The sequence below is a fragment of the Penicillium crustosum genome, assembly GCF_028827405.1.
Source record: "Penicillium crustosum strain IBT 35664 chromosome Unknown utg000004l_segment0_segment0, whole genome shotgun sequence".
In the NCBI taxonomy this organism is placed as follows: Eukaryota; Fungi; Ascomycota; class Eurotiomycetes; order Eurotiales; family Aspergillaceae; genus Penicillium; species Penicillium crustosum.
This window is the reverse complement of record NW_026623125.1, coordinates 2,274,940-2,293,136: the sequence shown is the minus strand read 5'-3', so window position 1 is coordinate 2,293,136 and position 18,197 is coordinate 2,274,940. Positions and strand designations below refer to the sequence as shown.

At 50.8% G+C, this 18,197-nt stretch overlaps 8 protein-coding genes across 8 annotated transcripts; 4 read left to right on the top strand and 4 right to left on the bottom strand.

The window, feature by feature from the left end:
- Positions 1-278: 278 nt before the first annotated feature.
- N7487_009904 (uncharacterized protein) lies at positions 279-740 on the bottom strand (the record flags this gene model as incomplete). The annotated part of the gene is made up of 2 exons (XM_056877634.1): positions 279-492; positions 547-740. The coding sequence occupies 2 exons, from the start codon at positions 738-740 to the stop codon at positions 279-281; spliced, it is 408 nt and encodes a 135-aa protein (XP_056726214.1).
- Positions 741-1,000: 260 nt separating this feature from the next.
- Positions 1,001-1,183, top strand: N7487_009903 (uncharacterized protein; the record flags this gene model as incomplete). Its single annotated transcript, XM_056877633.1, has 1 exon — positions 1,001-1,183. The coding sequence occupies one exon, from the start codon at positions 1,001-1,003 to the stop codon at positions 1,181-1,183; it is 183 nt and encodes a 60-aa protein (XP_056726213.1).
- Positions 1,184-1,601: 418 nt separating this feature from the next.
- On the top strand, positions 1,602-2,786 carry N7487_009902 (terpene cyclase; the record flags this gene model as incomplete). The annotated part of the gene is made up of 4 exons (XM_056877632.1): positions 1,602-1,995; positions 2,055-2,407; positions 2,466-2,645; positions 2,720-2,786. Exons 1-4 carry the CDS (start codon positions 1,642-1,644, stop codon positions 2,784-2,786), a joined length of 954 nt encoding a protein of 317 aa, XP_056726212.1. The 5' UTR covers positions 1,602-1,641.
- An 865-nt stretch (positions 2,787-3,651) lies between these two features.
- Positions 3,652-5,490, bottom strand: N7487_009901 (cytochrome P450; the record flags this gene model as incomplete). The annotated part of the gene is made up of 6 exons (XM_056877631.1): positions 3,652-4,067; positions 4,124-4,741; positions 4,809-4,877; positions 4,928-5,012; positions 5,072-5,197; positions 5,251-5,490. 6 exons carry the CDS (start codon positions 5,488-5,490, stop codon positions 3,652-3,654), a joined length of 1,554 nt encoding a protein of 517 aa, XP_056726211.1.
- Positions 5,491-6,558: 1,068 nt separating this feature from the next.
- On the bottom strand, positions 6,559-7,745 carry N7487_009900 (NmrA/HSCARG family protein; the record flags this gene model as incomplete). Its single annotated transcript, XM_056877630.1, has 4 exons — positions 6,559-6,821; positions 6,880-7,212; positions 7,275-7,428; positions 7,488-7,745. The coding sequence occupies 4 exons, from the start codon at positions 7,743-7,745 to the stop codon at positions 6,559-6,561; spliced, it is 1,008 nt and encodes a 335-aa protein (XP_056726210.1).
- Positions 7,746-8,596: 851 nt separating this feature from the next.
- Positions 8,597-10,512, top strand: N7487_009899 (cytochrome P450; the record flags this gene model as incomplete). Its single annotated transcript, XM_056877629.1, has 6 exons — positions 8,597-8,885; positions 8,949-9,065; positions 9,126-9,228; positions 9,292-9,360; positions 9,416-10,012; positions 10,076-10,512. The coding sequence occupies exons 1-6, from the start codon at positions 8,685-8,687 to the stop codon at positions 10,510-10,512; spliced, it is 1,524 nt and encodes a 507-aa protein (XP_056726209.1). The 5' UTR covers positions 8,597-8,684.
- A 1,782-nt stretch (positions 10,513-12,294) lies between these two features.
- N7487_009898 (PWI domain-containing protein) lies at positions 12,295-13,543 on the top strand (the record flags this gene model as incomplete). Its single annotated transcript, XM_056877628.1, has 5 exons — positions 12,295-12,398; positions 12,470-12,560; positions 12,627-12,797; positions 12,847-12,865; positions 12,930-13,543. The coding sequence occupies 5 exons, from the start codon at positions 12,295-12,297 to the stop codon at positions 13,541-13,543; spliced, it is 999 nt and encodes a 332-aa protein (XP_056726208.1).
- A 1,266-nt stretch (positions 13,544-14,809) lies between these two features.
- N7487_009897 (putative cell wall protein) lies at positions 14,810-17,392 on the bottom strand (the record flags this gene model as incomplete). The annotated part of the gene is made up of 1 exon (XM_056877627.1): positions 14,810-17,392. One exon carries the CDS (start codon positions 17,390-17,392, stop codon positions 14,810-14,812), a length of 2,583 nt encoding a protein of 860 aa, XP_056726207.1.
- Between the last annotated feature and the right edge of the window lie 805 nt (positions 17,393-18,197).

Below are 18,197 nucleotides of genomic sequence, written 5' to 3'. Positions count from 1 at the left end.
TCAGCATGTATCTCATAACGTCGTGTGTATTTAATTTGTATGCATCTGAAAAAATACCATATTTATTGGCTGTGGCGTGCATACAGTAGGGTGCATACGGAGTAGATAAGTACCTAGGTAGTAATAACCGAGGAGACATCCATGGATGTACACTGCATGGACCAATGGGAAGCACATGTAATAATGTGTGTATCCTCGTGCCACTACGTACATATAATTCACATTATGCTATGCACCATCATGCCCCACCTCATGCGAAATTGCCTCAATCCAACATCTTACTTCGATTTGCGCCCTTCAGCTTCCTTGAGAGACAACTCGTATTGGCGAACGTACCAGTAGCAGAGCCCGTAGGAACCATCGACCGTGAGGAAAAGCGCCAGGCTCCACAAAACCAGAGGGCTATTGAGCCAGGAAAAAGACTCGGGCCAGTACATCCAACGCAAGGATGCAAAAGCCACAGTGCAGGACGATCCGAGGAAGCGAGAAAGCCTAGAACGAATATTTAGAACTAACATCTGCCAAAGGCCCTCGATGGTTACATACCATAACGTATACGAGGCCCCGCGCGTGCTTCCCCGACACAGTAGCTGGCAGAGTCCACCCACGCTGAGGAGCAGCTGGCATACCACAGCACCCCACGAGTATGCAAGGGAATGCCCGATCTCTGCAGCGAGAGCGAGATGTCCGGTGAGGAATCCCAGGGTAGCCAGGAAGAAAATGAGAGACAAATTGCGCATGACCAGTGGGGCATGGCTCCATTCCTTGGGGGGCGAATTTGATTGCCGCGTACATGACTCCAATGTTGATAGTGAGACCGGCGATGAACACACCTTGCTCAATAAGACTTTTGGATGGATATATCAAACTATACACAATTTCCCAGGCGATATTGCAACACAGTGGCATGATGGCCATCCCGTAAGTCTCGTCCTTAAATGATTGGTAAATCATTCCGACATAGTTGATTAGCCACCCGAGCCCCATCCCCAGGACAAAAATGTTGGCAATGGGCTCCACAGCCCGATATTCGGGCGGAGCCTGGGAAACATCAAATCCATCCATGATTGAAATGAAGATAGTTGGTTGGTTTGTTGTGTTCTGGTCCTCTGATGCTGGTGGCAATAGTCTGGAATTCCTCAGACAGGCTGCGCCGCTGCTTCTTATTCCGTGTGGTGGATGACATGATCAACGCTTCATGCTGTGCTTGGGGGATCACACGCACGAGGTCAGATGCAGTGATTCATGTATCCTTTTTCCTTGCAACCTCTTGGGGAAATTCAAGACAGTCCCCCGTACAGGAGACATGTTCCATGTGGGCGTATTAACGCGGATACAGAGAATTTCTGTCCCTTACTGCAAATTGTAAACCCACTTAGTGATCTTGTTTGCTTTTTTGGATGTAGTTGAAGCTGATACACCTATTCAGGAAGCCCATTAAATGCAGCCTGTCATCCATCACACCGCGATTTCGATATAGATTGCCTGCATGATAATTACTTTGTAAACACTCATTGCGGCTCCTCGGACAGTCTCCGGTACCTATCAAGTCCCATTTCTCGTTTTATGTCGCATCATTCAAATTTCGCGAAATCTCTCTACATTACCTCCCCCTGACTCAATTCTCAGGCCCAGTACAATATGACCACTATGCTAACGACCCCTCTGAGTGGATGGTCGCAGCTCTCGCTGTCGTACCTGACTCTAACCGTTGGTGCTCTGGCACTGGTTGTCGTTCTCTATATCTCCATTGATCGCTTCCCTGCGCCGCGGTGGTTGTCGAAAAAATACCAATTGATCGGTCAGAAGGACCCAGCAAGCACGACATCCTTAGAATGTCCGTACAGCTATATTCGTCAGATCTACGGCCATCATCATTGGGCTCCTTTCGTGCACAAGTTGTCTCCCACTCTCCAACATGATGACCCAGCCAAGTACAAGATGGTGCTGGAGATCATGGATGCCATCCACCTCTGTTTGATGCTGGTTGATGATGTACGTTCCATACCTTGAGAATACCAAAGCCGACGCACCCCCAATTCTAATACTCCCAGATCTCTGACGGCAGTGACTTCCGTAAAGGGCGACCAGCTGCCCACCGCATCTACGGCCCGTCGGAAACTGCCAATCGCGCCTACTTCCGAGTCACCCAAATTTTGAATCAGACGACAACCGGCTTCCCGCATCTCGCTCCCTGGTTGATGCAGGACCTCGAGAATATTCTCGAAGGCCAGGACTTATCACTCGTGTGGCGCCGAGACGGCCTCAAGAACTTCCCGACCGCTCCCTCCGAGCGAGCCGCCGCCTATCAGCGAATGGCATCTCTTAAGACAGGCTCACTCTTCCGACTACTCGGCCACCTAGTGCTAGAGGACCGGTCGATGGATGATACCATGACCCTTGTCGCGTATGTGCCTGCCCACACCCTTCTCCTGTGGTCTCAATCCCTAACTGATGCTTGCTAGCTGGTACTCTCAACTCCAAAACGATTGCAAGAATGTTTATTCAACTGAATATGCTAAGATGAAGGGGGCTATTGCCGAGGACCTCTGCAATGGTGAGTTGAGCTACCCTATCGTGCTGGCCATGAACGCCCCCGATGGCCACTGGGTAGAGCTTGCGCTGCAATCTCCTTCCCCCGAAACGTGCGAAATGCCCTACGGGCGATCCGCAGTGATAACGTGCATCAGATGTGCATGGCTGAACTGGCCGAGTCTAGCTCCTCCATTCAAGACTGGCTGGCCCTATGGGGCAGGAAAGAAAAGCTGGACTTGAAGTCAACGTAAACAAAGAATGGCGTTATGAATTAGCTGGAGATTCTGTCGACGGAATGATTTTGGGGTAGCATTCAATCATTCTATTGCATACATGGGGCTTGGCAAAATTTCTACTACGCAGAAATCAGAAATCCGTCTCCGTATTTTTCCACTGATTCAATCAATAAGGTCTGATCATTCTAGCTAAGAAAATATGCCCAAATTTAGGCACTTTTCCGAGTTTCCAAATATATCGAAGAATCTATAAATCCTTTAAGGAATGGATGCATGCATGGCTTTCAATATACTGATCAATTCATGCAATCGATTATTTACTTTTTCTGCTCTCAGTTCTTAACTGGAGTTCGGGGACCAAATACTTCATTTCACCTTTTCTTTTGATCAGATCTATCATGTCTTGTATCAATTCTACATGGATCAAGATTGTTTTTTCATCAGAAGACTATCTTTATCAGTGCCAGAGTGGGTGATTCCCTACATTTACACGTAATGCGCGGTACTTGGATAGGAGTCAGAGATCGATTGATTAAACCCCCTAAATCGCATTTTCAGGTATTATATCTCGACAATTAGTTGATGCCCAGGGAAATAAGCCCCCACGCGTTGTGCTGCCACCTCACCGCCTCCGATGCACTTGGTGTCTCAGGTCTCAGGCCTCATAAATTTACGAGCGGACGCCATTAGCCATTACTTCGTTTGTACTAACTGGAGACGTGGATGTTCATGTGCATGGTCAACTTGTATTCACCCTAATCGTCGGGAATTCGTAGTCTAAGACCACGTCTCGCTTCTTTGTCCATGGTTACTCCCGATGTGTATATAACTGCACGAGACACAAAAGCTAGCAAATGAATACCCTAACAACCGAGGGAGATCAAAGGGGTTTTGATGTGGTTCTTTTCCTGATGAAGATCGGAGTGGACACATTCGGGACGATCTTGTCCCCGATCATCATATTCTTGGGGCGGTCCTTCTGATCGGGACCAAACCGGAAGTCATAGTCGGCGAGGAATCGGCTAAGGATGGCCTTCATGACGAAGGCAGCGAAGAACCGGCCGGGACAGGCATAGCGGCCAAGCCCGAAATGCATATTGGTGGCACCGGTGCTGACAAAGCCCGAGGTTGGTCGATTCTCCTTGACGAAGCGGAAGGCATCGAACGTGTCAGGGTCCGACATCACATCCGCATCCCGCGAGATGGGTCCCGCCGCCATGCAAATATGCGTGCCTTTGGGGAGGAAAAGACCATCTGAAAGGGTCAGATCGTGCTTGACCACACGGTGAAACGAGACTGCCAGGTTCTGCGTCAATATAATCTCCAAACGGTCGTTGGGACAAATAACTTACGCTCCCCCGGAGGATTGAATCGTTGCGATTCCTTCAGAAAGCTGTCCATGCCCTTGAGTCCAATGAGGTGGGCCTGCGTGGTGCTGTGCCAATCAGGGTTGACCTCCTGGATCTCGTCACGGAGAGGCTGCAGCCATTGTGGCATGACCAGTAGGTCGTATAGAATATGCGTGAGACTCATGGCGCTCGTGTGGACAACCGCCATGCTGGTGATTCCGAGAAGTCGCTGGGCCAGGTTATGTGGATGTGACTCCTGCTCTGTCTTGGCGAGGTCCATCATCCACTGTAGAAAATCGTCAGGTTTTTCATAATTGGGGTCACCTGATGATTCCATCTCCCGGCGCTTCTCGATGAGGGGACCCAGGAATTCATTCTTGATATAGGCAAGCTGATGATTCAAACTCCGACTGCTGGGTAAGACTCGCCCGACCAAGGGCTGGAGGAATCCAGGAACGGGCCGCAACAGCGCAATAGTCACGAAGATGTTCTTGGTGTAGTCGATCGAGGCCTTCAGCCATTGTTCATCCCGGCACAGCGTGTCTCCGATAAAGATACGAGCGCCCACCCTGGCTACGAGACGCAAGAAGACTTCGTATGGGTTGATTGCCACCCACTTGCCTCTCGTCCAAGTACGGTTAGTCCGAAAATCCGATGCATACGTCGTGGGTTAGGGATCTGGACATACCGTCACACTTGGGAAATTCCACCTCGTAAGCGTGGTCAAGCTCAGAGATAATACGAGGGATTAGTCTGCCTGCGATGGGGATTAGCGATCGGTCTTCCTGACATCCACGGGGCTCCTACCGATTGCCGGGGTCAACCGCTTTTGGATGGTCTCAGTGTGCAGGTGGCTGTCGGTAAGAATGGTTGTGTAATCGCCGACGTGATCCTGGTGCCATGTGGTTTAATGTCGTGCGAACGTCAAGGGAGTGGGGGTGGAGGTCTTACTGTAAAGGTGGCCTCAAGGGCATTTAGAGTCGATGCAGGCAATTGCCGTAGCTCCTCGGCGTACCGGGTCGAGAGGACTACGAGATCGCCATCGGCCTTCAGCACCTTATATGCCTTCTTCTTGTACTACCTGGGCATTAGCACCCATAACAAACCCGGGCCTTCTTTTTCCCACTTACCTGCTTATAACCGTCGTAGATCACCGAGGTTGCCTTGGTATTAAAGAATAGACGGTCCACCAGATCAGGCATCCAGCCTCCCAGATACCTTACCGTCGGGACTTTGACATTGGTGCGGTAGGTTGGGTTGGGGAGGATCAAGTAAGCCACGAGGACCAAGGCCACGAGGATCCAGATGACCGTGGCCTCACCGCGGACGATTTGCCCGATATACTCAATCCGGGATACCATAACTGTCATGGTTATATGGGACAAAGAAGTAAATTCACGTCGGAATGAAAGGGAGGAAGTTGGTGAGTCGGACCTCGTTACTGTTGGCGCTTGAAGTATCGATTCGGATAGCGGATCCCCATGGGCACTTCGATTCTATCGGTGCTCTAGCCACATGCAAGGCGTTGAATCACCCTGGTTTCTGTATGCGACAAGTCGCAGTCCACGGAGAACTCCGTAGCTAACTACACAGTCTAGCCGAGAAATACGCTGATGTATGCACGCCACAGGTAATATGGTATTTTTCAGATGCATATAAGAAATTAAATACAGGCAAAACTATAAGCTACATACTGATGATTGATGAGGAATGATTATTTGCATTAAAAAAGTAAAGTGGCATGCATGCATTAGCGTATGTACTTCTCACCTGGGCTGTCGTAGTAGGGTAGTGCCTTGCCCGCAGTGGTTTTCCTGTATCTTTCAATAGTTGCAGATGGCCAGCTAAAACCGGTACTCACAAGATGCAACGAACCATCGAGGTGGCTCTAGTTCAAAGTCATATGCATTATTTATGTCCACACCGCCATAAGGGGAAGATTAGATAGATGCCTTGCTCGCTTTCTTTGTACAGCTCTTCTTGCGTGAGCTGTGGAAAGCCCACATCCTGACGCAGCATGTGCACTGCATTTGACTAGTTTACCATATCTGGTGGTGAAAGGATACATGGTTGGAAGCAGGTATTTTCCCGTTTCTAACCCTGGCTTGTGAAGTACCTCACATCCGGCCAGTTGATACCTCTTCCTTGCGAGGAACCGACAACCCCGTCCTTTTTGGTCTCACGGGATATCTGGAAGACATTTTTAGATATTCCCGAATTGGAATTTAACGTTAGAAAAATACAATGAAAAGCAAAGTAGGGATGTAGTACGAGTGCCTACGTCACACAATCTTGATTCTGTGGCACTACTTGTGCTTACATATCATCTGATGGCTGGCCGAATAACGAACAACATTATGAGAGAGATGAAGAGAGGTCTATATGAAAAGTGGTGTGTAAAAGGGGGCGCACTATTTCTGAGCAGCTACATGGGCAGATCATGCAGCAAACTCCCGTGCAAACCAATCGCGAACGGTTTTCAAAGAGGACGATTGCTGCGATTCTTTATAATCCAATACAGCGCTCGCTTTGAGATTCTTGGAAACTTGATCATCTGTGGCTTCTCGACCAAAGTAGTGCCCTTGGGTCTCTTGAGTAAATCCGAACATGGATTTCACATCCTCAAATCCTTGGTTCCCTGAGGCATCAAACGCCTTCCAGGTTGGTAGTATCGGCTGGAACCGTGTTTTCTTACCAGTCACTAGGGGTTGGGAGCATGTCAGCCTGATGTAGAGCATCTAAGGGTCGAGCGCGCTTACCTTGTGCGAACGCCTCTGTCATTTTCTGGTAATCGGTGATCTCACTCATGGCTTGCACTACCTGAAGATGATACTCTGACGGGGAGATGAGGATGCCGTGAACAATATCGCCGAAGTCATCCGCAACGCTGAGGAAGGGGATTCGCTCATCGCCACCCCAGTACGGTACCTTCCATGTCAAATATCCCTCCGCATCAGTCTCCCATGGGAATCCCCCCATGATGAATGCGCCCTGCTTGAAAAGGAAATTCTCTAGAAAATACCCCGGGATGATGGGAACAAGATTTTCAAAGGCTCCCGTGGAACGAGCATACGTCTCAATCTGGTTCTTTGCTGGGAGATTGTTAGCTGTCATAGTGGGATCCAAGATGACTTGACTAAACGGAGCCTCCTACTGTCAAGATGTCGGAGAGAAACCGTGCCCTTGGTTAGCTCCTTACAGGCCGCTCCGGTGCTGTAGACCAAAGTCTTCACACCAGCCATGATGGCACTGTCTATGATTCTTTTGCCATAATCAAACTCGGTGGGACCCTTGGGATCCCAAAAGACCTGAGGACCATCCTTTTAGCTTTACAACTAGGAGCATATGGTTGCCGAAATCCACTTACCGGGTCGTCCGAATTGATGTTTAGGAAAACCGCCCATGATCCTTGGAAGGCATCAGTCATCTGGTTACTCTGGGACCCATCCGCCTGGACAAGACTAGCTCCCAAAGTAGAGAGTTCCTGCGCTGCAACAGAATTGGGATCTCGAGTGATTGCCCGCACCTCAAAGGAATCTGGAGCGCGGAGCAAAGACTTCACCACCGACCGGCCTTGGTTACCGGTGGCTCCATATACCGTGACCAGCTTTCGTGTCTGGGCCATGAAAAAGAGTATGTGGGGTTCCTGGGTGTGAGGAAAGTTTGCTGATTTGGTCTCGGGCAGTGATAAGGCATTCTATATCCGTTGTTACCGCCTGCAATACGGGGCTGGATGCTGCCTACCCTACTACGACAGCCCGGCTGAGAAGTACATACGCTAATGCATGCATGCCACTTTACTTTTTTTGCTAGTAATATGAATGCAAATAATTATTCCTCATCAAGCATCATTAAGTAGCTTATAACTTTGTTTGTATTTAATTTTTTATATGCATCTGCAAGAATACCACATTACCTGTGGCGTGCATACATCAGCGTATTTCTCGGCCGTGCTGTCGTAGTAGAGTGTCGACACATCAGATTTCCAACAACCAGTTGCCTGGCGGTGAAGATGTACCTTGCTTGCCAATCAACATACCTTAGATGAATGCATACTGCGTTCTCCCTAATCGGTCTATCAGCTTGGCTGGATGATGCGTGGCCTGAAGATACAAGTTCACTGATTCGGAAATAGTAGCTGAGATGCATCAGCAGGCCACGAGATTGATATCTTGCACATGCAAAGGTTTCACAGTGTCTCATTTAGGTGAAAATTATGCCTTGTCCAAAATACCCTGCATATTGACATTCCCCTTACAACATACGGGGTTGCTGGGCTGGATTCACCGATGGCGGTTTTGATCACACGGTTCCATCCATGATCCAGATGTAGTCACTAGCGAAGATCGACCCTGAACGGACGGAAGTGGCCTTGGAAAACCACTAGATACTTTTGATCCCTGCAATTCAGTCTGAAATAGTATTCCTTGGTCGTTCAAATATTTCAGTCACCTCAAATAAAAGAACCGTGACCAGAGTTACTCCACGCCCTCCTAGTGAAGACTATTACCATCATTGAAGGTAGAATTTTCTCCCCTCAAAATAAGCGGAGGTAATCGCTGTGATGATGGCCGATGTCAACACCTGGTGGGTGGGCGGATCCCTGCTACTGGGGATTTGGGCCATCGTTGTGTTCTTTTCTCCGGATCCCTTGGCTCAGTATCCATTCATCAATAGTAAGCGACCGGGGGAACTGTTCTACACGCAATCCAAGATTCGCTTCATTACCCAGGCGCGCAGCCTGCTGAAGGAGGGTCTCTCCAAGGTGCGCTCCCTGTCCCCTAGCAGTGATCTTGGCTGATGTATCCATATTGCTCGTTCACGATAGACGAACAACGCATTTCGCCTGGTAACAAACAACCGGATCCTCCTCGTACTCCATTCCAAGTATCGGAATGAGCTTCGTGATCACAAGAGTCTTAACAATACGAAGCCACCTGAGGATGTAAGTGTAACTTCCCGTAACTTCCCAGGCAATTGATATGCGGTAGCCCTAATTTAACAGGATTTCTTCGGCTGGCTTCAAGGATTCGAACCCTTCAACCATGTGAAGACAAACCCTAAAGTCTTTGCAGCCATGGTACGAACCAAACTTACTCCCTCCATTGGTGAGTGCATTCGTTTGAGTTTGGGCTCTGGAGTGAGCAAAAGTTGATGAGCGTATTCCCTAGGCGCGGTGGGCATTCCGCTCTCCGAGGAGACAGACTTTGTTCTCCAACAACAACTCACGGATAGCTCAGGTGAGAATCTTGAAGAAAAAAATCTCAGAGAACTGGATAGACCTAACTGTAGCAGAATGGCATCAGATCAATGTGAAGGAGACTTCCCTCCAGCTGGTGGCTCGCCTCTCCGCAAGAATATTCCTGGGCCCCCAAGTCTGCCGGAACCCGGCCTGGATAGGGATCATGATTAACTACACTGTCGAGGCATTTATGACCGCGGAGAGACTTCGAATGTGGCCTCGCTGGTTACTCTGGCTGGTTCATTGGTTTCTGCCCTCCTGCAAGAAGCTACGCAGCCAAGTCCAAGAGGCGCGCGGCATTATCTCACAAGTTCTACAGCAACGAGAGCAAAACCGGAAAGGCGCCTCTCTTGAAACGGAGGCGAGCGATGTGGACACCGTCCAATGGCTGGAGGACTGTGCTAAGGGAGGCTACTATGACCCAGCCCTGCTTCAGATGGGTCTGGCAGTTGTGGCGACTCATACGAGCGCGGACCTTTTATCGCAGGTTATCTTTGACCTCTGCGAACACCCTGAGCTACTTCAGCCACTACGAGAAGAGATTGTCACGGTCATTACCCAGCACGGTTGGAGTAAGAATGCGATCTACAACCTCAAGCTTCTAGATAGCGTCCTGAAAGAAAGCCAACGCCTGAAACCAATGCAGATCAGTCCGTATACCCGTTCCCTACCTTGATGATAACAATGTGACTAAAATTGATTCTCGGACTTAGTATCTCTATACCGGTACGTGACGGCAGATATTACACTGAGTGACGGGACCCTGATTCCCAAAGGAACCTATATCGCCATGGTCGATGACCACTCCCTGGACCCGAACTCTTCTTACACCAATGGGGATCAGTATGATGGCTATCGGTTCATCAAAATGCGCGATGTGCCAGAGCGAGCCCATCAGACGCAGCTGGTCTCAGTCACATCGGATCACACCGGCTTCGGCTTTGGCAATCATGCCTGCCCTGGACGATTTTTTGCGGCTACGGAATTGAAGATTGCTCTCTGTCATCTGCTACTCAAGTATGACCTGAAGCTTGGTGACCAGAAGCCGCAAGCCATGACGTATGGGTTTGGGCTTTCCAGCGATCCGTTTACGCAAATCAGTGTTCGCCGCCGCCAAGAGGAGATATCATTGGCGGACGGTAAAAGTTGATAATAACAAGAGCGAGAGCCTGTATTGAAAGCCACACGCGGAGGTATTAATGGGTATTGGACAATGTCGGTCATGCTATTGATGCCTTTGTCTAGTCATCTCATTGATGCCTCTATTTGTTTGCAGACTGAGCCTGTCTTTGTTTGTCAGGGTATAAATACCCTGCTTTAAATAGATTGAATAGATTATGGTTCTTCTTCCTCTCTCTCTCCCATAGCTAGTGGCTTCAACAACGATGGGTACATCAGGGATGGCCTCATATATTTGGATGTAATGGACTAAACGTCCTCTCGACTGGGTGGTGGCCTCATTTCCTATAATGGATATAGTTATCTGGATATAGAATTCCAATGAGAGGGCACTGGCTCGCAAAAAGCACCTCTTCCCGTAACTCCAAGCAGTGTACTGAGGCGAGGCATGAAATCAATCAGGAACGACAGTTTGGAAGGCGGCGTAACATCACCTCGTCATCAGATTGTTCGCCTAGTTACCGTACGCCATCCATAGATCAAGACCAATCTACCACAACTTGTCGGACCATGCTTCTTCCTGTTGTCGGACTTGAGAGCCTTAGTCAAGATTCAAGACATTCGAGATAATACGAAGAGCTCTTCCATTGGAGCGAAGATGCGCCATCCTGTTTTGTTAATGTATTCAGGGTTGATACGACATGATTAGGTGATTGTTAGGCGATTGAATGTAGCGCTTTCAATCCACACACACAAGGTACTTTGCATAGTTGCCCTCTCCAATATGATCCTTTCGATGTTAGAGAGATCAAACATCGCTTTTCGAAAGGAGCAATTTCATACCGACTTCAATGCAACTTAGACACTATGATCAGCCAAGATTTTGGTCCCCGTAAATTGGCCCCATATGCCTCTGCTTTGAAAAGCTCATTCTCTGCAAAAGTAGCAATAGTGATTTTTCTGAGGTCAGGCAGAAAATGAAACTGATACGAATAAGCGAACATACTCCATTTTAACAATTCAGGCACTTCCCCCGTTTCCAAGGCATGAATTCATGAAGCACTGACAGCATGCGCTCAAGATCTTCCGGCTCATAGCTGTGCACATTGACGTTGAGCTTTCCTCTGAGAAGTGCAAGAGAGGTTTAAAGTTCAAAGGACGCCCTCCAGTCAATCAATCAATCAATCAATCAATCACAGTTCAATTAACCTGTTGCGTATGACTATGGAAGCGCTTCATCCAGCTGAAGCAAGAACTCGAAGCCAAACGCCGAGCTGGGATCTCTCGACTCCCTCTGGTTGTCTCCCTTAACCAAAGCATGATTTGAATATCTGATTGCTTACTGGGTCCGATGAAGTGGTCACTAATCACCCTGTGCTGTGAAATACTTAATGAGCAAGACCATGAACACCCTCATAAAGCGGCGGCACTCCGATCGGGAAAACTCCCACTACAGCCTAAAATCCGGTATATACTGTGATCTATGTGTATATACACCCCAATAAGGAAAAATAAAGAACCAGCCTAGTATGTCATTTTCTTATTATTCTTTTTTTAAAAAGAAATAGGATATATATGACTATATACAGGAATCCAAACTTCAGACATATATAACTAACTACCTAGGCAGTAATGTAGTATGGACATTGTCGAACTCCTAGATATTGGCGAGTTCGGCGCCTTAGAAATCGGGCGAATACTCCAACTACGGCACCCCCGAACGACCACAAGTGCAATGAGAACACCGCGGACATCTATCTCTCGCGTTTGCTCGTCATGGGCTTTCCTTCCCTCACCTCCGACTCTAGCAAAAATGGCGTCCAGCGTGGATGCGAAGCTAATCAGGCGGACCAAGTTCCCCCCTGAGTTCAATAAGAAGGTGGATATGACCAAGGTCAATATTGAGGTTATGAAGAAGTAAGTGACTTTCCCCGGCGTTTTTTCGGATCTCCGGTTTACTGACATTGCTTTTTTCCCCACCTACGTAGATGGATCGCAAGTCAAATCTCCAAAATATTGGGAAACGAGGATGACGTCGTTATCGAGCTCTGTTTCGCCCATCTGGAGGGATCACGCTATGTATGTTGGCCCGTCGGATATCTAGCGTCCCGACCCTAGTTTGCTGACACCTGTTTCTGGTTCTAGCCCGATATCAAATCTCTCCAAATCCAACTTACCGGATTCCTCGACAAAGATACTCCCAAGTTCTGCCAAGAGCTATGGTCGTTGTGCCTGAGCGGTCAGGCCAATCCACAGGGCGTTCCGAAGGAGCTCCTGGAGGCTAAGAAGCTTGAGCTCATACAAGAGAAGGTGATTGTAAGCGTGAGATCGGCCCTGGATATCTTCTAACCATAATACAATATAGCTCGAAGCCGAGAAAGCTAGTGAGGCACTTCGACGCCAACGGGAACAAGACCAACAGCGCGAACGAGAGCTGGACGATATGAGACGCCGCGAGCGAACAGACCGCGGACGTGGAGGAAGAGGTAGTGATCGCGGTGATCGTGGTGGCCGTGGAGGTCGAGGACGAGATTTCAACAATAGACGATCTCCGCCTCCCAGAGACCAAGACCGTAGCCGCGACCGATTCCGCGAGCCTCTTCCGCGACGTGACTTTGACTCCTACGTGCCGCCTGGCAATCGTCGCGGCCGCCGACCCTCCATGTCTTCACACGGCAGTCGTTCTCCATCTCGATCCCCAAAGCCATCATCCCCATCTCGTCGAAACCGCGATGAACCACGCCACAGACGACGCGAACGCCGCCCCCGTTCCCCAAGCAACTCGGTATCTCCCGAGCGACGCAACCGCGGAGGAGCGAGAAGACGCAGCAGTCCGGATTACGGTGACCGTGTTAAAGCAAGACCCATTTCCCGCAGCCGTTCCCCGCGCTCACGTTCCCCCAGAGGAGACCGCCGCCGACGAAGCTCCGTCTCTCGTAGCCGCAGTGTATCATCGCAGCCCCGCCACACTCGGCGCCAGGCAGACTCCCCTAAGTCTGTATCTCCCTCGAGATCCCGCCGCTCATCTGGACGCTATGCCCGCCGCGATTCTCGTCGCTTGAGCCGCAGTCGCAGTCGCACCCCTGACACACGTGATCGTGGTGAGAACCGTCGACGCCGCAGCTCCAGCGGTAGTCGAAGCCGTAGCCGCAGCCGCAGCCGCAGCCCCAAGAAGGACACCGACGGCAAGCGGCGCCGTTCTTTGGAAAGATACAACCCTGATGAAAAACGACGCAAGGTGGCTGATGAGAACGATGATTCCACCCAACCCCCTTTGAAAGCTGATGACCCGTCCAAGGCTGATGACACCAAGGCTGATGACAGTGAGACAAAAGTTGCCGAGCAGGTTGGTCATTGAGAATAGAGATTCCTGGTTCGACCTCCACCTTGTATCCTTTACCACCCAGATTCAATTCCTACTTAATGTTCGTCTAAAAATTTCACATGTCATGTTGGTCCGGATGTTGCTATCTTGAATTGGATACTAACAAACTCGCAACACTTAGACCAAGAAACCACTTTCTTCGTGGATCCATTCAACTGAGTTTCGTGAGAAATTACTCCGTGAGAAATGTATCGCTATGCGTCGCCGATCTAGCGAGAAGCCGAGCAGTGCCTCACAGCCAAAGCAGGACTAAACGAGAGCAGCAAGAACCAGTGGGGAGGGATTAACACTGGCCATTTGTGACTTGAACTTTGAGATTTTTCCCAACGAAATGTGTGCGTTTTAGCGCTGTACATGTACTTCGATGTTTGTAACAATTCCAATCCCAATTACTGTTTCTTTCCTTCTTTCTTTCTTTTTAAATCGGATTGACGTGCTCTGTTGTATACACTGGTAAGTCCTGAAGGTGGAATACATTGAAGGAAAAGATGATGTTATCCTTAGTTGAGAAAAAAACATATCGCTAACACAATAACACAAAGGAATGTACTCCATTAAAGGGAAAGATATATATACACTCAAGTCATCAGTTGACAAGGGATCTTCAGCATGCCGATATCCAGAACCATACATAAAACACACCAGAACATGAGATATGCGATACACATGATGAACAGAATATGTCAATCTCCACACAAGCAGATTAGAATTAGAATTATTTATCTACAGAGACGCCAGAGGCGGAGAGACGGCAGATCACAAGGTGGGATGGAAGGGTGTGTCAAGCATGGGCAGCCACATTGACACCCAACGTGTGTGGAAAATCATCTTGTCGTGGATAGGGCTCAAAAAGCAAAAAACAAAAAATCAACAATTGACGAAGGAAATACTATGAGAGGGCCTTTTAGAGCCTTGTCTTCGGAGTCCAGGGACGGTGTCCGCTTTACTCGCAGCCGCAGACGGTGGCAGTCACAGTCTTGGTGATAGTGACGACGTCACCGCCGGAGGGGGCGCTGGGAGCGCTGGTAGGGGCAGGGCCGGAGGGAGCAGGGCCACCGGGGATGACAGTCGAGGTGACGACCGCGGAGGTCTCAGTGTCGCAGGGAGTGGAGGCAGCGGGACCGGAGGGAACGGGCACGTCGGTGGTGGCAGCAGGGCCGGAGGGAATAGGGCCACCGGGGATCACGGTCGAGGTGACGACCGCGGAAGTCTCAGTGTCGCAGGGAGTGGAGGCAGCAGGGCCGGAGGGAACGGGCACATCGGTGGTGGCAGCAGGGCCGGAAGGAGCGGGCCCGGTAGCGACAGGAGTGCCGGTGGGAGCAACGCCGGAGGGAGTCTCGGCAGGAGCAGTGCCGGTAGGCACGGCAGGGACGGTAACGGTCTGGGAGCCGGACTCGTTGGGGCCACCGGGGATCACTGTGGAGCTGACAATCTCAGAGGTCTCGGTGTCACAGGGGGTGGTGCTGGCAGCGGGGCCAGTCACGACAGGAGTGCCGGTAGGAGAAACGCCGGTGGGAGTCTCAGCAGGGGCAGTGCCGGTAGGGACAGCAGGGACGGTAACGGTCTGGGAGCCGGACTCGTTGGGGCCACCGGGGATCACAGTAGAGCTAACAATCTCAGAGGTCTCGGTGTCACAGGGGGTGGTGCTAGCACCGGGAACGCTAGCGACAGGAGTACCGGTGGGAGAAACGCCGGTGGGAGTCTCAGCGGGGGCAGTGCCGGTAGGGACAGCAGGGATGGTAACGGTCTGGGAGCCGGACTCGTTGGGGCCACCGGGGATCACAGTGGAGCTGACAATCTCGGAGGTCTCGGTGTCACAGGGGGTGGTGCTAGCAGCAGGGCCGGAGGGAACGGGGACATCGGTGGTGCCAGCAGGGCCGGAGGGGGTCTCAGCAGGGGCGGTACCGGTGGGAACAGCAGGAACAGTGACAGAGCCGGAACCGTTGGGGCCACCGGGGATCACAGTAGAGCTGACAATCTCAGAGGTCTCGGTATCACAGGGGGTAGTGCTGGCGGCGGGGCCGCTGGGGACGGGGGTACCGGCGGGAACAGAGACGGAAACAGAGGCACCGGGACCGGAAGGCACAGCGGGGGTGCCAGCGGGGACAGAGACGGAGACGGAGGCACTGGGACCGGAAGGCACAGCGGAGGTACCGGGCAGGTAGGGGGTGCTGGAGGGCAGGCTGGGAACGGAAGACGAGGCGGGGACGGAGGGAGCACCGGGGATGCTGCAGCCAGTGAACCACTGGATGATGATGATCTGGATGGTGACATCGATATCAATGGAAGTGCAGCCACTGAGGAAAGCAGCGAGCTCAGCACGGGCAGCGAAGCTCAGGTCAACCAAGCTACCGCCGGCAGCGCAGAGGGAAAGGGCACCACGGAGGTCAACGCTGAGACCGCTGACGGTCTCGGTCAGGAGACCGGTGACATCGGTGACGAGGCCACCGACCAGGTCGAGGGAAGCGGAGACATCAGCCTCGACAGCGAAGGACAGCCAAAGAAGGACGACAGCCTTGAGCTCAACGCCCAGAGAGCAGTCAGAGCTGTGGAGCCAGATAGCGAGCTGGGTGCGGATGTCAAGTTCCACGGCGGTGGCGAGCTCACCCTTGGCGCATGCCTCGAGAGCGAGCTTGACATCAGTAGAGAGACCAGCAGCGAGATCAACGCCGAGGAAGGCGGCGAGAGAGGCCTGGCCACCAAGAGACAGAAGACCGGACTCCAGAACGTGCACACCGATGGAAGCACCAACGGAGATGGTAGAGAGAGCAGTCTCAGCGAGAGCACCAATCTCAACAAGGTCGCCACCGGCGTGGCCGTTGATCCAGGCAAGAACGGTGACCTTGAGGTGAGCGCTGAGGTCACACTCCTTGCTGTTGATCCAGGCGAGGAGGGAGGCCTTGATATCAGCGGCCAGACTGCCAACAACACCGCCAGCGGCGCAGACATTCAGACCGACCTTGACACCGACATCAAGATCAAGCTTAGCCTCAATCCAAGCGGCAAGGGAAGCTTGGGCACTAGCACTCAGGACGAGGGCGGACTCGAGGCTAGCAGCGTCAAAGATACCGTCAATGGTCACGTAAAGCTGACCCTGGGCAGCGATATCGGCACATCCGGGAATGTACACGGACAGAGCAGCCAGGACATCTTCGGAGAGAACGAGCTCGTCGTTACCCTCACACCAGGAGATCAGTGACTTCTTGAGGGAGAGGTCAAGGTCGGCGTGGAAGAGCAACCAAAGCTTGAGGGCGGCCTTGGCCTTGTGGTGGATGACGCCGGACTTGCAGCCAAGAGCACCACCCGAGAGGGCGGCAGCACCTTCAGCGCTCAGACCAGCAAGAAGGTCAACAGAGGAGTGGGAGTGGCCGCCGAGGACGGCACTGAGGATGGAGGTCACGTCGACAGTGATGTCGCCGAGGATCTCACCGAGGAGACCCAGGGTACGGGGCTCCACGGCCTTATCGGTAGGGTAGGCGAGAGCCGCGCCCGCCAGACCGGCGAGCATAACGAGAGAAGAACGCATGTTGCGTTTTTTTTTTGGTCGGATTAACGAATGTAATAGGCCCAAAGCTATTGGGGGTATAAAGTCTTCTGAACAAGGGTATACAGAAGCGAAAGACTGGACAGGCAGGCAGCAGCCGCCAAAGGAATTAACGATAGACTGTAAAGAGAGAAAAGAGAAGAAAGACAGTTGAATAATTGAAGATTCGGAGAGGTGATCGTCATGGTTGTTTATATACCCCCTGATCAACTCTGAGCCGGGAGGGTTCCGGGCATCAATTCTAGGTACTGAACTGCATCGGAATCGGAACACGCTCATACTGGTTCTACCCCGGTCTCCAATTCCACATTTGGAGCTATCGACCTCTTAGGGTTCAGGGATGAGAAGATTGAGACTGGGTCTTTCAAGTGGATCATGACTCCTGAGGGGGGCTAACAGGTTAGTACTCCGTACCTGTGGGCCATGCTCCGAGCTATTTTTGGTAGAGTTGGAAAATGTATCATATTTATCATATTTACGATATTTATCATATTCATCATATTTATCATACTATCTGAATGTTAACTACGGAGGAGTCTGTACTTTATCCATTTGGGTACGGTATAGAGATAAACCCGTTTGGAAAAAGACCCTAATGGGAACTAAACATCCCCAAAAAAGAACGTATAAAAAAAAAAAAAAAAAAAAACTGCCAAGTCACAAAGGGAAAAAGATCAACAAGATCACCCTTGGGACGGTTGAAACGTTCTAACTTGGCCATTTTTGTGTATCTGAAGTTTAACCCCCTTTCTATCTCCACAGTCGGAACTATATTTTAGGTATGTTA